Genomic DNA, 15178 nt, shown 5'->3' on the forward strand with positions numbered 1-15178 from the left:
CCTTCCAGCATATCAAGCACTTGCCCAGCCTTCTAGCATACCAATTACTCAACGCTGTCTTCCAACCTTTCAAGACCACTACCAGACTTCCAGAGTATCAAGCACTCACCCAGCATTCCAGCATATCAATCACTTGCATAACCTTCCAGCGTATCAACTATATCTCGGCCTTCCAGCATATCTTGGACTCACCCAGCCTTCCAGCGTATCAGGCATGTGCCCAACCTTCCAGCATATCCGCTATCATCCAGCCGTCCAGAATATCAAGCATTCACCCAGCCTTCCAGCATACCAAACATTCACCCAACCTTACAGCATATCAATCACTCGCCCAGCCTTCTAGCATACCAATTACTCAACGTAGTCTTCCAACATTTCAAGACCTCAACCAGACTTCCAGAGTATCAAGCACTTGCCCAGCCTTTCAGCATCTCAAGCACTTGTGTAGCCTTCCTGAGTACCAAGCACTCGCCCAACTTCTAAGCTCAAATATGGCTCCACATGAACTCATGCGTACAATGGTTTTCAAGTGCACTGTTCTCAGAAGAATCGTCACTGTCCCCTCTATGTTTTGCTAAAGCAGGCCATGTCCTTCATAACTTACTTTCATTTTATGTTCATGGCTTCAAAGTGTGGGTTCCAGTTCTCCATTGTGCTCCAGGATAGGTATATTGGAAGGATTTGTCTAGCTCAACACCCGTAAGTCACCAGGTTCCTTTAGTTTCCGTTCTGCAGTATTCCTTTATCTTTTTTTATTGGAAATGACCTGAGGTTTTTTTAGACTTGCAATATTGTTCTAGAGACATCAAGTGATGCTAAAGTCCCTTCTTCATATCATCAGCGTGCCTTATCATCTGTGTGTATGAGAGGACCCTGTGCTAATCATGAAAATATTTGACCTTGCAGTGTACCTGAAATCAAAAAGTTAGATATTAGCAAAGTGGGCAGGGCACATTTGTGCTTCAAAGAATTCTGTATAGAAGGCTTGAGTGTTTCCTGGCACCCACTGCCCATTCAACTATTTCACCAAAAAACAAGTCCTGAAATTGCTTGCATGAAGCCAACATTGCACATCTCCGACCCCCTTCATGCTGCACTTGTCAAAAAGCTCAGTCACATCATCTCTCCCACATGGATCAAAATCATTAACTCCTCCTTATCTATTGGTTTCGTGCCGGCGCCCCTCAAACTCTGCCGGGTCTCCCACCACATCAAAAAAATCAGACGCTGACCAGAACGACCTTAACTACAGACCTATAACTAACCTCCCTCCCCTTGCCAAAACCATTGAGCAATGTGTGCTTGCACAACTCAACAACCACATTGAAAAATACAACCTGCAAGACACCTTTTCAATCTGGGTTCAGCAAAGGCTGCAGTACAGAGACTACAATACTGAACGTCATGGACGAACTACACAGATCTATGGATGATGGCCAGGCCTGCCTCATAGTCCAACCTCTCGGCTGCCTTTGTTATGGTCAACCATGATATTCTCCTAAACACCCTGTCACAATGTGCAGGCATCAGTGGAACTGTCCTTCTGTGCTTTGCTTCTTTCCTGAACCAGCGCTCACAGCCAAACTCAACAACTCCACCTCCAAAGAAACACCAATCTCACAAGGAGGTCCATAAGGATCAATCCGGTCTCCTGCCTTATTCAACCTCCATATGGAACCTCTTGCGATGATCCTGAAACAATCCAGAATTGCCTACAACCTCTATGCAAATGACACCCAGCTATGCATTAAAATATTGTTAGACATCCAGCACCTAAACAGCTTTCTCTCCACGGTTCAGTCCTGGCTGACTAACAAGCATCTTAAGCTCAACCCCAGCAAAACCGAACTCCTGTTCATCCAACGGAAGGAAAAGTCATTTCCCATAGATATTTGCCTCGATAACCTCACTGCACTGAAGTGCAAACTATTCATCTCCAACTCTATCAGATCTTTGAGGATTACACGTGACAAAAACCGGAACATGAAAGAGCATAATAATGCCTCGGCTAAAAGTGCCTTCTGCACATTGAAACACCTTAAAAAAATCAAACCATTTACCCCATCGAAGACCTAAAGACTGTTGTGCAATCCTTAGTCCTCTCCAAACTGGACTATGGTAATGCAACGATCACGGGCATCACAACAACACATTTAGCCCTTTTGAAAGCTACACTCCATGCAGCGGCCATACTACTGTCGGGGGAGAGACGCTTTGACCACATCACTCCCACTCTCAAGAAACTCAACTGGCTACCAATTGAAGCAAGATGTTTACTCAAAACTGCCTGCATAACCCACAAATCTCTCTACACAAACACCAGTCTGCCTTGCAAACAAACTATCGAAAGCTAGAGAAAAGAGTCCTCATTAAACAGTCTACTTCTAATTCCGCCCAAACCCGCTCCTTCTCTGGGAACGCTGCCAGAATCTGGAACTCGCTGCCTCAGGATTTACGTGACAATCCCTCATTCCCTCTTTCAGGAAGAAATTGACAACTTTTGCTTCTCAATAAATACCTAACGCCCCTCCCTAAACCTCTGATTGGCCTGGTGCTCCTACCCCACACCCTCCATGTAACTTTCTGCACCACTACTCCAGGATGAAAAACTGCATCGACACTCCCCCTACCCTCGTAACACCCTACTATAACTACCTCTGAACAATATCGTTTACATAGCCACCTAGGAAGAACGTGCTGACAGCCTCCATCTTAGGAAGAAGGTGCTGACAGCCTCCACCTTAGGAAGAAGGTACTGACAGCCTCCACCTTAGGAAGAAGGTGCTGACAGCCTCCACCTTAGGAAGAAGGTGCTGACAGCCTCCACCTTAGGAAGAAGGTGCTGACAGCCGCCTTCACCTTAGGAAGAAGGTGCTGACAGCCTCCACCTTAGGAAGAAGGTGCTGACAGCCTCAGCCTCCACCTTAGGAAGAAGGTTCTGACAGCCTCCATCTTAGGAAACTCTGAGAGGAGAAAAGGAAAGGAATGTGTCTGGGTGGGCTCGGCCCACTCTTCCAGTGAAGCTTGCTCTTTCATGGAAGCCTGAGGCCAGGAGTCACCATAGGTATGTAGGTGAGAGCAGCGTGGGTTTTCCATGAGAAGGAATCCATGTACATGGGCTAAGCAGTGGCAGACAGTGTTTGAATGCTTCTTTGGTACCCTTTTGAAAGCTTCTAGCTCACCACTCCCTTAACATACGTCTTGCAGTAACTCGGAGACTGTTGTGTGTTGGGAGACTCCAGGAAGGATGTTCCCTCCTGCGTCTGTTAGATGTTTAAACTGATATGGTGTAAGATAGGAGCATATGATTTCATGCAGGCAAATGTCTGCTTGTCACCTGCAACAATGCTACCCAAGCCCTCCACCCCAAAAGAAAGTAGTGGAAGGTGTGTGTGGGCGTTGTGCCACTCAGCCCAGCTGTGTGAGGATCCCAAGAGACAGAACACAGCTGGATCTTTTAGGACATCGGAAATACCAGCCCTTGAACATGTGTGGAGCAGGACTTGCAGGCAGACAGAGACTGCGGAACTGTGGCTGGGGATGTGACCACCCTGACCAAGCCTTTTGTAATGTGTTCTTTGAAAGGAGGACTGTTGGCCGAACTGCTGAGCCACAGCAGATCCCTTAGGAGACTATTCGTGTGAGGTAGACCACTTGACCAGTTGTAGCTGGTCTGGCACTGGACTTGGTGAAGAATCTTTGTTGGAACTGGAAAATGAGTGACAAAGCCAGCCTACACTGCTGGCGAGATGGTGTCGAGAAAGTGGGCACGCTCGTGAGATTCAGGATATACTACCTACCGGCCATGCAGACACTGAAGGACTAGAAGAGGCTCTGTCTGCTGTGGAGGTTCAAGTAAGATACCCACACGGGGGCTCTGTGAAGTCTGGGAGGTGTGAACTGTGCCTGTCTGCTGGGATGGGTGCTTCACCTCCCGCCCCTCCAGCCTGACTGAAGACAAACTGCAGTCCGAAGCTCGGAGTCACGCTGTGTGACTAGACGGGGAAGAGGCCTCAGTGGCCACTTTTGAAGGGTGGGGAGTAACCTTCAATGACTGTCCTAGAACTCTGCAGCGACTGATCCAGTTTTTGTTGTTTGTAAATGAAATGAAATGAAATGAGGGGTATGTTTATATAGCGCAACTGTCACTCCGACTGGAGCCTCCTGGCGCTGCAGATAACCAAGCAAACTGATACAAAGCAGGCTAAATTAGAGCAAGAGAGCAGGCATCAGATAGACCAAATATCCAGGTCTTAAGGGCACGTTTAAATGGATCTTGCTGTTGTATTGCCCTCAGTTCCCTAGGTAATTGATTCCATGCCTTAGCTCCAAGTATTGAGGCAGGTTTTCCTCCCCTAGTTGACAGTTTGAACCTGCCACTGCCAAAAGATTAGCTGAGCTAGATCGTAAAGTTCTGGCAGTGGTATATGGTTTAAACCTGGCAGAAAGATAGGCGGGGCCGACTCCTCGAACAGCTCTAAAGGTTGTCAGGAGGAGTTTAAAAAGAATTCTTTTAGGAATTGATAGCCAATGTAAAGTCTTCAATGCAGCTGAGGCCGATGATTTACGAGGAAGGCCCAGGGCCAGTCTGGCAGCTGCATGTTGGACAACCTGAAGCCGTCTTAAGGACGATTTATTGGTCCCAACGAGAAGGCTGTTGCAGTAGTCCAACCGTGACAAAAGTTTGTCCTTATTGTAATCATAAAATACTTTCTGATATTCCTAAATTGAGTGCTTTCTTGCTCCAAGCGTCATGCTAGTAGTGCCTAGCCTTTATCAAACATTCTCTGAGGCGGCCTTTCGCCTCGGCTCTGCGCGTCTAAGGAGTCGACTAGGCTCCCTTAGATTGTAGCGTTTGCCTGAATGTGAACTAGTTTGAACGCCAGAGGAATAACTTACCCACTGAGCGCCTGGCTTCCTACCCTTGGCAGAGTATCGTGTTGGGATCCACCTTTGTTTTCTGTATCTTACACTCCACTGCTTTCCAGGGCCACCACAGTATGAGGAGGAGCTTGGAGAACCTCTGGTGGACCAAAACTACTTCACAGTGAAGATGGGGTGGAGTGGGTAGTGGGCGAGGGGAGCCCCTAGAGTATTCCGTTGCTCATTGGACGTGTATATGGTATTTGACTGCAGGGGTTCATACGAGCATGCCCTCTGAATCAGGGGTATTTCAGAAGACCAGTGATGTTTGATAGTTCATTGCGGTGGTGCAAGGGGTGAAGATGCCTGGTGGGGCATTGAAATCCCCGGAAGACGACCAATGTTGAATTGTGACTGTGGGTGGATGTGTGAGATCTCCCAGCGAATCAGAGGTCTCAATGCAGTCATTGGGGGTATGGAGAAGAGAACCTCAGGGATCATCCATATTCTCTAGATCATTGGTTGGTGGTGAAGCTGAAGATCAGCGGTGTATCATTGTGTATTGCGGGGACTGTGAGAGGTCCCAGAGGGTCAGTGGTCTCAGTGCAGTCATTGGGGGGATGGAGAAGAGAACCTCGGGGATCATCCATATTCTCTAGATCTTGGGTTGGTGGTGAAGGTGAAGATCAGCGGTGTATCATTGTGTATTGTGGGGAGTGGGGACTGTGAGAGCTCCTAGAGGGTCAGTGGTCTCAGTGCAGTCATTGGGGGTTAGGGGGGGGGGAGAGAACCTTGGGGGTCATCTATATTCTCTAGATCTGGGGTTGGTTAGATCACCAGGGAGATAGGCGAGGAGAAGCTCAACAGGATCAGTGCTTTTCATTCGTTCAGGGGCTGGGGGGGTGGCCTTTGCCTTTGACAGGCACTCAATGGGTCAGCAGCATGCCATTGTGGCTGTGTGAGACCCCTAGAGGAACACCAGTCTCAGGTTGGTAATTGTGGGCTGGATTATCCCTTGGATCACAGCATTTATCGGGTTTAGGGAGGTGGGATTGATCCCTCGGGAATGTATCAAACCGATCAGTTTGGGGATGTTCGCCTGCTACAAGCAGACAGCATCATGACAGTTATTCTGCCCATTTCTCCCATCTCTTCCAGTCTCTTGTCAACATAGCTTCCACCACAGTTCGGGTCAACAAAGCCCTGGCAGTGCCACCCCACACCCTGGAGCTGCCACTGGTGGCCGACCCCCAGCTCTCAGTCACCGTGATGCCTCCGGTGGCGCACACAGGCCCCGGCGCCGTCCACATGCGACTGATCTCCTATGAACTGCGGGAAGGGCAGGTGAGATTCACACAACACGAGGCTCCACATGCCCTACATACTTTGTCCCTCAAGTGCTTTCACATGCTCACTGCCACATTGTCAAACTCTCCCTTCGCTTCACCTTGAGTGATACCTTCTGTAGAAGCCTTCTTTGGTGCATTCTGCACATGCTTCCCCTCTTGTGTACCGCACTGCACATGCATCCCCTCTTGTGTACCGCACTGCACATGCTTCCCCCTTGTGTACCACACTGCACATGCTTCCCCTCTTGTGTACAGCACTGCACATGCTTCCCCTCTTCTTTACAGCACTGCACATGCTTCCCCTCTTGTGTACCGCACTGCACATGCTTCCCCTTTTGTGTACCGCACTGCACTTGCTTCCCCTCTTGTGCACCGCACTGTGCATGCTTCCCCTCTTGTGTACCACACTGCACATGCTTCCCCTCTTGTGTACAGCACTGCACATGCTTCCCTCTTGTGTACCACACTGCACATGCTTCCCCTCTTGTGTACCGCACTGCACATGCTTCCCCTCTTGTGTACAGCACTGCACATGCTTCCCCTCTTGTGTACCGCACTGCACATGCTTCCCCTCTTGTGTACCGCACTGCACTTGCTTCCCCTCTTGTGTACCGCACTGTGCATGCTTCCCCTCTTGTGTACCACACTGCACATACTTCCCCTCTTGTGTACAGCACTGCACATGCTTCCCTCTTGTGTACCGAACTGCACATGCTTCCCCTCTTGTGTACCACACTGCACATGCTTCCCCTCTTGTGTACTCCACATGCTTCCCCTCTTGTGTACAGCACTGCACATGCTTCCCTCTTGTGTACCGCACTGCACATGCTTCCCCTCTTGTGTACCGCACTGCACATTCTTCCCCTCTTGTGTACTGCACATGCTTCCCCTCTTTTGTACAGCACTGCACATGCTTCCCCTCTTGTGTACTGCACTGCACATGCTTCCCTCTAGTGTACCGCACTGCACATGCTTCCCCTCTTGTGTACCGCACTGCACATGCTTCCCCTCTTGTGTACCGCACTGCACATGCTTCCCCTCTTGTGTACCGCACTGCACATGCTTCCCCTCTTGTATACCGCACTGCACTTGCTTCCCCTCTTGTGTACTGCACTGCACATGCTTCCCCTCTTGTGTATAGCACTGCACATGCTTAACCCTCTTGTGTACAGCACTGCACATGCTTCTCCTCTTGTGTACTGCACATGCTTCCCCTCTTGTGTACAGCACTGCACATGCTTCCCCTCTTGTGTACCGCACTGCACATGCTTCCCTCTTGTGTACCGCACTGCGCATGCTTGCCCTCTTGTGTACAGCACTGCACATGCTTCCCTCTTGTGTACAGCACTGTACATGCTTCCCCTCTTGTGTACTGCACATGCTTCCCTCTTGTGTACTGCACTGCACATGCTTCCCTCTTGTGTACCACACTGCACATGCTTCCCCTCTTGTGTACAGCACTGTACATGCTTCCCTCTTGTGTACCACACTGCACATGCTTCTCCTCTTGCGTACCGCACTGCACATGCTTCCCCTCTTGTGTACCGCACTGCACTTCCTTCCCCTCTTGTGTACCGCACTGTGCATGCTTCCCCTCTTGTGTACCACACTGCACATGCTTCCCCTCTTGTGTACAGCACTGCACATGCTTCCCTCTTGTGTACCGCACTGCACATGCTTCCCCTCTTGTGTACTCCACATGCTTCCCCTCTTGTGTACAGCACTGCACATGCTTCCCTCTTGTGTACCGCACTGCACATGCTTCCCCTCTTGTGTACCGCACTGCACATTCTTCCCTCTTGTGTACTGCACATGCTTCCCCTCTTGTGTACCGCACTGCACGTGCTTCCCCTCTTGTGTACCGCACTGCACGTGCTTCCACTCTTTTGTACAGCACTGCACATGCTTCCCCTTTTGTGTACCGCACTGCACATGCTTCCCCTCTTGTGTACCGCACTGCACATGCTTCCCCTCTTTTGTACAGCACTGCACATGCTTCCCCTCTTGTGTACAGCACTGCACATGCTTCCCCTCTAGTGTACCGCACTGCACATGCTTCCCCTCTTGTGTACAGCACTGCACATGCTTCCCCTCTTGTGTACCGCACTGCACATGCTTCCCCTCTTGTGTACAGCACTGCACATGCTTCCCCTCTTGTGTACCGCACTGCACATGCTTCCCCTCTTGTATACCGCACTGCACTTGCTTCCCCTCTTGTGTACTGCACTGCACATGCTTCCCCTCTTGTGTATAACACTGCACATGCTTAACCCTCTTGTGTACAGCACTGCACATGCTTCTCCTCTTGTGTACTGCACATGCTTCCCCTCTTGTGTACAGCACTGCACATGCTTCCCCTCTTGTGTACCACGCTGCACATTCTTCCCTCTTGTGTACCGCACTGCGCATGCTTGCCCTCTTGTGTACAGCACTGCACATGCTTCCCTCTTGTGTACAGCACTGCACATGCTTCCCCTCTTGTGTACAGCACTGTACATGCTTCCCCTCTTGTGTACTGCACATGCTTCCCTCTTGTGTACTGCACTGCACATGCTTCCCTCTTGTGTACCACACTGCACATGCTTCCCCTCTTGTGTACAGCACTGTACATGCTTACCCTCTTGTGTACAGCACTGTACATGCTTCCCCTCTTGTGTACAGCACTACACATGCTTCCCCACTTGTGTACCGCACTGCACATGCTTACCCTCTTGTGTACAGCACTGCACATGCTTCCCCTTTTGTGTACTGCACATGATTCCCCTCTTGTGTACAGCACTGCACATGCTTCCCCTCTTGTGTACCGCACTGCACATGCTTCCCCTCTTGTGCGCCGCAGTGCACATGCTCCGCACTGGACATGCTTCCCCTCTTGTGTACCGCACTGCACATGCTTCCCCTCTTATGTACCGCACTGCACATGCTTCCCCTCTTGTGTACCGCACTGCACATGCTCGGCACTGCACATGCTTCCCCTCTTGTGTACCGCACTGCACATGCTTCCCCTCTTGTGTACAGCACTGCACATGCTTCGCCTCTTGTGTACTGCACATGCTTCCCCTCTTGTGTACAGCACTGCACATGCTTCCCTCTTGTGTACCGCACTGCACATGCTTCCCCTCTTGTGTACCGCACTGCACATGCTTCCCCTCTTGTGTACTGCACATGCTTCCCCTCTTGTGTACAGTACTGCACATGCTTCCCTCTTGTGTACCGCACTGCACATGCTTCCCCTCTTGTGTACCGCACTGCGGATGCTTCCCCTCTTGTGTACAGCACTGCACATGTTTTGTTCCTGTCACACTCCTTTCCTAGCAAAGCTTCAGCTTTTGTTTCCCCTTCTCTTGCACCCTCCCTCTTATATATTTATAATTTGCTTCTGTGCATTATTTCTTTCCCCGCATGCTCCATCATAGGCTCTCTTGCCATTGTCAGTTCTCCATGGAAGCCATGTTTCCTTGCTTGCAGCACATTGTCTCTTTCTCTTCGTAGGACAGCGAAGAGCTCGCCAGCTTTGTGAAATCAGAGGGCCCTCTGAACCTAGACCTGCGACTGAAGAGCAAGCGAGCCCCTCGATCCAAATACCTCATTGTGCATTTCCACGGTGGCGGGTTTGTGGCGCAGACCTCCAAATCACACGAACCCTACTTGAAGAGCTGGGCTCGTGACCTAGATGCCCCTATCTTGTCCATCGACTACTCACTGGCCCCACAGGCCCCCTTTCCGCGTGCGCTGGAGGAGTGCTTCTTTGCCTACTGCTGGGCCCTCAAGAACTGCCACCTGCTAGGTAAGTGTCCTCCGAGCACCGGTACTTTCTGCTGGGGGTCGTCATGCAATGAAATGCAGCCTGAAGACAAGTCCTGGGGTTGAGGCTAATTATTGTTATCACAAAATTGAGAGCAAGAGACTAAGACCAAGAGACTAAGACCAGCTGCAATAGTCAGAAACAAAACCAGCTGGAATATTCAGAGAAAGAAGAGGAAGAAAATGGGTCCTATCAAAGAAAAGAAGGTCCTTCTTTATGCCAGTTGGGTATCCAAAGATATTGGATTAGCCGCCTCACTCACTTATCGTAACATGCTTCATCACCGGCGCCTATCCACACCCTGGTAGGGTGGTATCACCAGGGCGGACTCAACCAAAGATAGAATGGAAGTTCTTAGATTAAATCAGACTGGATAAGCAGGGATCCAGAAGAAGGGTAAACAGTTAGAAATACCTGCAGATATATCTTAAGGAATCCTTTATTCGTAGGATGCCTGGAGTATGGATAAACTAATTATTGGGGTTTTATATTGAATGTAATTGTTCAATTAAACCTCCTGTATTGATGCCAACATGTTTCAACCTGCGCTAAGAGTCTGTTTGTGTCTGGGGCCTTCATCAGGACTATTGAATGTATCCCAGCCTTACTGTGCTTGCATACCATTCACATACGTGAGGCCTAAGGCTCCCACCTGTCTCCATATTCAGTCCTTGAGGGTTTTTGATTCTGTCAAGGGTCATGCGATTCTGGAGACCCCGGCGGCGGTCTAGGAGACGGGGATTTAGGTATACCCACTGTGCTCGATCCATGACGAAAGTGTGACTAAGTCCTTTAGTCACACTTTCAGTGAGGATTGAGCTTAGTTCTTCCACTGAAGGACAATATCCAGGGAACACTACAAAAGCTTGCCAAAGCTCACAAGCATTTTACCAATGAAAGGGGGAGATATCCAATCCAGAACCAAAACACTTATCCCAACATTTAATTTGGTTCCTTAAAAATGTGGAAACACAAAAATAAAAAGTTGATTAAAACTGAAGCGAAGAAAAGCGGGTCTTAGAAAAGTTATTAAAGGATTGCTGTTCTGTGTTGCTGTGTCTGCTGAGATCTGAAGGGCGAGGATGGATGGTACAGGAGGGATGGGAAAAGAACCAGAGAATAGGGCATGCAGTAACAAATGGAAGAGTGATGGAGAGAGTGGGGAAGATAGACAACTACACTGGGCGGGGCTAAGAGGGGAGTGCGGAAATAGTACACAAAGAGGGAGCGAGGAGTTCACTGTGCTATGACTCATGCTAAGGTGGGGAGGAAGGAATGAAAGAGGGAGAGATGAGAGGGATGATAAGAGGGTACGGAGAGCCTACCCCAGTGAGGGACAACTCAAGGATCTGTGGGTCGGGGCTAGGAAAGATGACCTTTAGGGTCATTCATTAACCTCTTGAAAGGTGATTTATTTTGAGAATTCACAGTTCAAGTGTATGCAGAAATAAACCCTAAAACGAGTTTGTCTGATGTACCTCCTTACCTGCCCTGTGTAACCCCGTCTCCCTGGCTTCTCTTTCACAGGCTCCACAGGGGAGCGCATCTGCCTGGCGGGGGACAGTGCTGGAGGGAATCTGTGCATCACAGTGTCCATGCGAGTGGCTTCCTTCGGAATTAGGATGCCAGATGGGATAATGACGGCCTACCCTGCCACCCTGCTCACGGCCACAGCCTCCCCGTCCCGCCTTCTGACCCTCATGGACCCCCTGCTGCCCCTGAGCGTCCTCTCCAAGTGCCTGAGTGCCTATGCAGGTAACTAGCCAGACCCAGGCAGTGTGCCTGAGTCCCTATGCAGATAACTACCCAGACCCAGGGCAGTGTGCCTGAGTGCCTATGCAGATAACTACCCAGACCCAGGGCAGTGTGCCTGAGTGCCTATGCAGGTAACTAGTCAAGATCCAGGGCAGTGTGCCTGAGTGCCTATGCAGCTAACTAGCCCAGACCCAGGGCAGTGTGCCTGAGTGCCTATGCAGGTAACTACCCAGATCTAGGGCAGTGTGCCTGAGTGCCTATGCAGGTAACTACCCAGACCCAGGGCAGTGTGTCTGAGTTGCTATGCAAGTAACTACCCAGGTCCAGGGCAGTGTGCCTGAGTGCCGATGCAGGTAACTACCCAGGTCTACGGCAGTGTGCCTGAGTGCCTATGCAGGTAACTACCCAGACCCAGGGCAGTATGCCTGAGTGCCTATGCAGGTAACTAGCCCAGGTCTAGGGCAGTGTGCCTGAGAGTCTATGCAGGTAAATAGCCCAGATCTAGGGCAGTGTGCCTGAGTGCCTAAGCAGGTAACTACCCAGACCCAGGGCAGTGTGCCTGAGTGCCTATGCAGGTAACTAGCCCAGGTCTAGGGCAGTGTGCCTGAGTGTCTATGCAGGTAACTAGCCCAGATCTAGGGCAGTGTCAGAGCATACCTAGGACAGAGCGTGTCTGAGAGCATCTAAGGTAACCGGGGCCATCCCTAGGGCAGAGCGTGTGTGAGAGCATCTTGGGTAACCAGGACACATACCGAGGACAGTGTGTCTGAGAGCACCTACTATCTGTGGTCCATACCCAGGACACTGTGTCTGAGAGCATCTGCTGGTAACCAGGGCCATACCTAGGACAGAATGTGCCTGAGCACACCTGCAGGTAATCACGGCCCATTCCCAGGACAGTGTGACTAAGAGCATCCGCAGGCAACCAGGGCGCATACCCAGGGCAGTATGTCTGAGAACATCTGTAGGTAATGAGGGCTGGTCCCCAGGACAGTGTCTGAGAACATCTGCAGGTACCCAAGGCCATACCTAGGACAGAATGTGCATGAGAGCATCTTAGTTAACCAGGACACATACCTAGGACAGTGTGCCTGAGAGCACCAGCAGGTAACCAAGGCCATACCTAGGACAGAGCGTGTCTGAGAGCATCTAAGGTAACCGGGGCCATGCCTAGGGCAGAGCGCGTGTGAGAGCATCTTAGGTAACCAGGACACGTACCGAGGACAGTGTGTCTGAGAGCATCTACAGTAACCAGGGCGCATACCCAGGACAGTGTGTCTGAGAGCATCTACAGTAACCAGGGCGCATACCCAGGACAGTCTGTCTGAGAGCATCTACAGTAACCAGGGCGCATACCCAGGACAGTGTGTCTGAGAGCATCTACAGTAACCAGGGCGCATACCCAGGACACTGTCTGAGAGCATCTGCTGGTAACCAGGGCCATACCTAGGACAGAACGTGCCTGAGCACACCTGCAGGTAATCACGGCCCATTCCCGGGGCAGTGTGACTGAGAGCATCCGCAGGCAACCAGGGCGCATACCCAGGGCAGTGTGTCTGAGAACATTTGCAGGTAACCAAGGCTATACCTTGGACAGAATGTGCATGAGAGCATCTTAGTTAACCAGGACACATACCTAGGACAGTGTGTCTGAGAGCACCTACAGGTACCCAAGGCCATACCTAGGAGAGAAAGTGCCTGAGAGCACCTGTAGGTAACCAGGGTCCATGCCCAGGACAGTGTGTCTGAGAGCACCTGCAAGTACCCAAGGCCATACCTAGGACAGAACGTGCCTGAGAGCACCTATAGGTAACTAGGACACATACCCAGTACAGTGTGTCTGAGAGCACTAGCAGGTAACCTGGGTCCATGCGCAGGACAGTGTGCCTGAGAGCACCTACTGGTATAACACAAAAATAAGGTGTGGTGGCAGTATCTCAGAGACCTTAGGATAGATAGAATCCCAGGTCTAGGAGAAAGGGTTCAATGTTTTATTGTACACAAACCCGTTTAGACATTTGTGGTCTCCTATTAAGGAAGGTCAATCAAAGAATTGGATGAGGTGGGCTCACTCACTTAACGTGACCTGCTTCATCATAGGCCACCTCATCCCACCCTTGTAGGATGATACCACCAGGACGGACTCAACCACGGGTTGGACTATCCAGAGGGAGTTCTTGGATATTTATCTACTCTGGATAACAATGGTCCAGTTACTAAGCTAAAAATACCTCAAGGTATACCAGCATGTGTCCTTATATCTACGTGGTACCTTGGGTATGAATAAAAATCGATTACCATTATGTAATCGACGGGTATATCTCCAGATTTTGATGATCCTTTCAATCCCAGATTTTTAACTAACATGTTTCTGCCCTCCTTAATGACCTGCTCGGTCCAGGACAGCAGGTGCCAGAGCATATGTTGAGGTAACAAGGGTGAAGACATGGGTTTCCCATGTCTGTGTGCATGTGCAGTAATGAGGGGTCACTATATGTGTGTGTCTGTACCTGTGTAGATACTGAGGGCCTACAATGGATTTCTGTGTCTATGCACATGGACTGGTAACAAAGGTCCACTTTCGGTCTGTGTGTACCTGCAGAGGTAAAAGATGACCCACTGTGTGTCTGTCCTCATTTGAAAAGAATGACTGCCACCCGTGGGTCAGTATATGTCTGTGCAGGTAACGAGAACTCACACTTACTCTGTGTTTCTCTACAGGAAGCAGGTGCCCACAATGGGTCTTTGCTCTTTTGTAGTTAATGAGGGCCTACCACTAAGAACCCACCACAAGTTGTGTGTCTGTGTACCTGTGTCAGTAATGAGGATCCACCTCGAGTCGTTGTGTCTGTACTCCTGTGGGAATAATGGGGACCCACCACGAGTTGTGTGTCTGTGCACCTGTGTGAATAATGAGGACCCAACATAAGTTGTGTGTCTCTGCACCTCTGTAAATAATGAGGACCCACCACAAGTTGCGTGTTTGTGCACCTGTGTGAATGATGAGGACCTACCATGAGTCATTGTGTCTGTGCACCTGTATAAATAATGAGGACCCCCCACGAGTCGTTGTGTCTCTGCACCTGTATGAATAATGAGGACCCACCACAAGTCACTGTATGTCTCTGCACCTGTATGAATGATGAGGACCCACTACGAGTCGTTCTATGTCTGAGCACCTGTATAAATAATGAGGACCCACCACGAGTCGTTGTGTCTGTGCACCTCTGTAAATAATGAGGTCCCACCACAAGTCGTTGTGTGTCTCTGCGCCTGTATGAATAATGAGGACCCACCACGAGTCGTTGTGTCTGTGCACCTCGATAAATAATGTGGACCCACCACGAGTCGTTGTGTGTCTCTGCACCTGGATGAATAAGGTGGACCCACCACGAGTCGTCATGTC

At 50.1% G+C, this 15178-nt stretch overlaps 1 protein-coding gene across 8 annotated transcripts in view; it reads left to right on the plus strand.

The window, feature by feature from the left end:
* LIPE (lipase E, hormone sensitive type) overlaps window positions 1–15178 on the plus strand; it is a 414723-nt gene that overhangs the window by 333017 nt on the left and 66528 nt on the right. For all 8 annotated transcript variants that reach the window (XM_085615566.1, XM_085615568.1, XM_085615569.1 and 5 more), the window contains 3 exons: window positions 6022–6207; window positions 9705–9999; window positions 11545–11772. In XM_085615566.1, coding sequence (XP_085471692.1) covers window positions 6022–6207; window positions 9705–9999; window positions 11545–11772 — 709 coding nt within the window. The remainder of the gene's footprint in view (window positions 1–6021; window positions 6208–9704; window positions 10000–11544; window positions 11773–15178) is intronic.

The sequence above is a fragment of the Triturus cristatus genome, chromosome 7 (genome assembly GCF_964204655.1).
Source record: "Triturus cristatus chromosome 7, aTriCri1.1, whole genome shotgun sequence".
Classification (NCBI taxonomy): domain Eukaryota; kingdom Metazoa; phylum Chordata; class Amphibia; order Caudata; family Salamandridae; genus Triturus; species Triturus cristatus.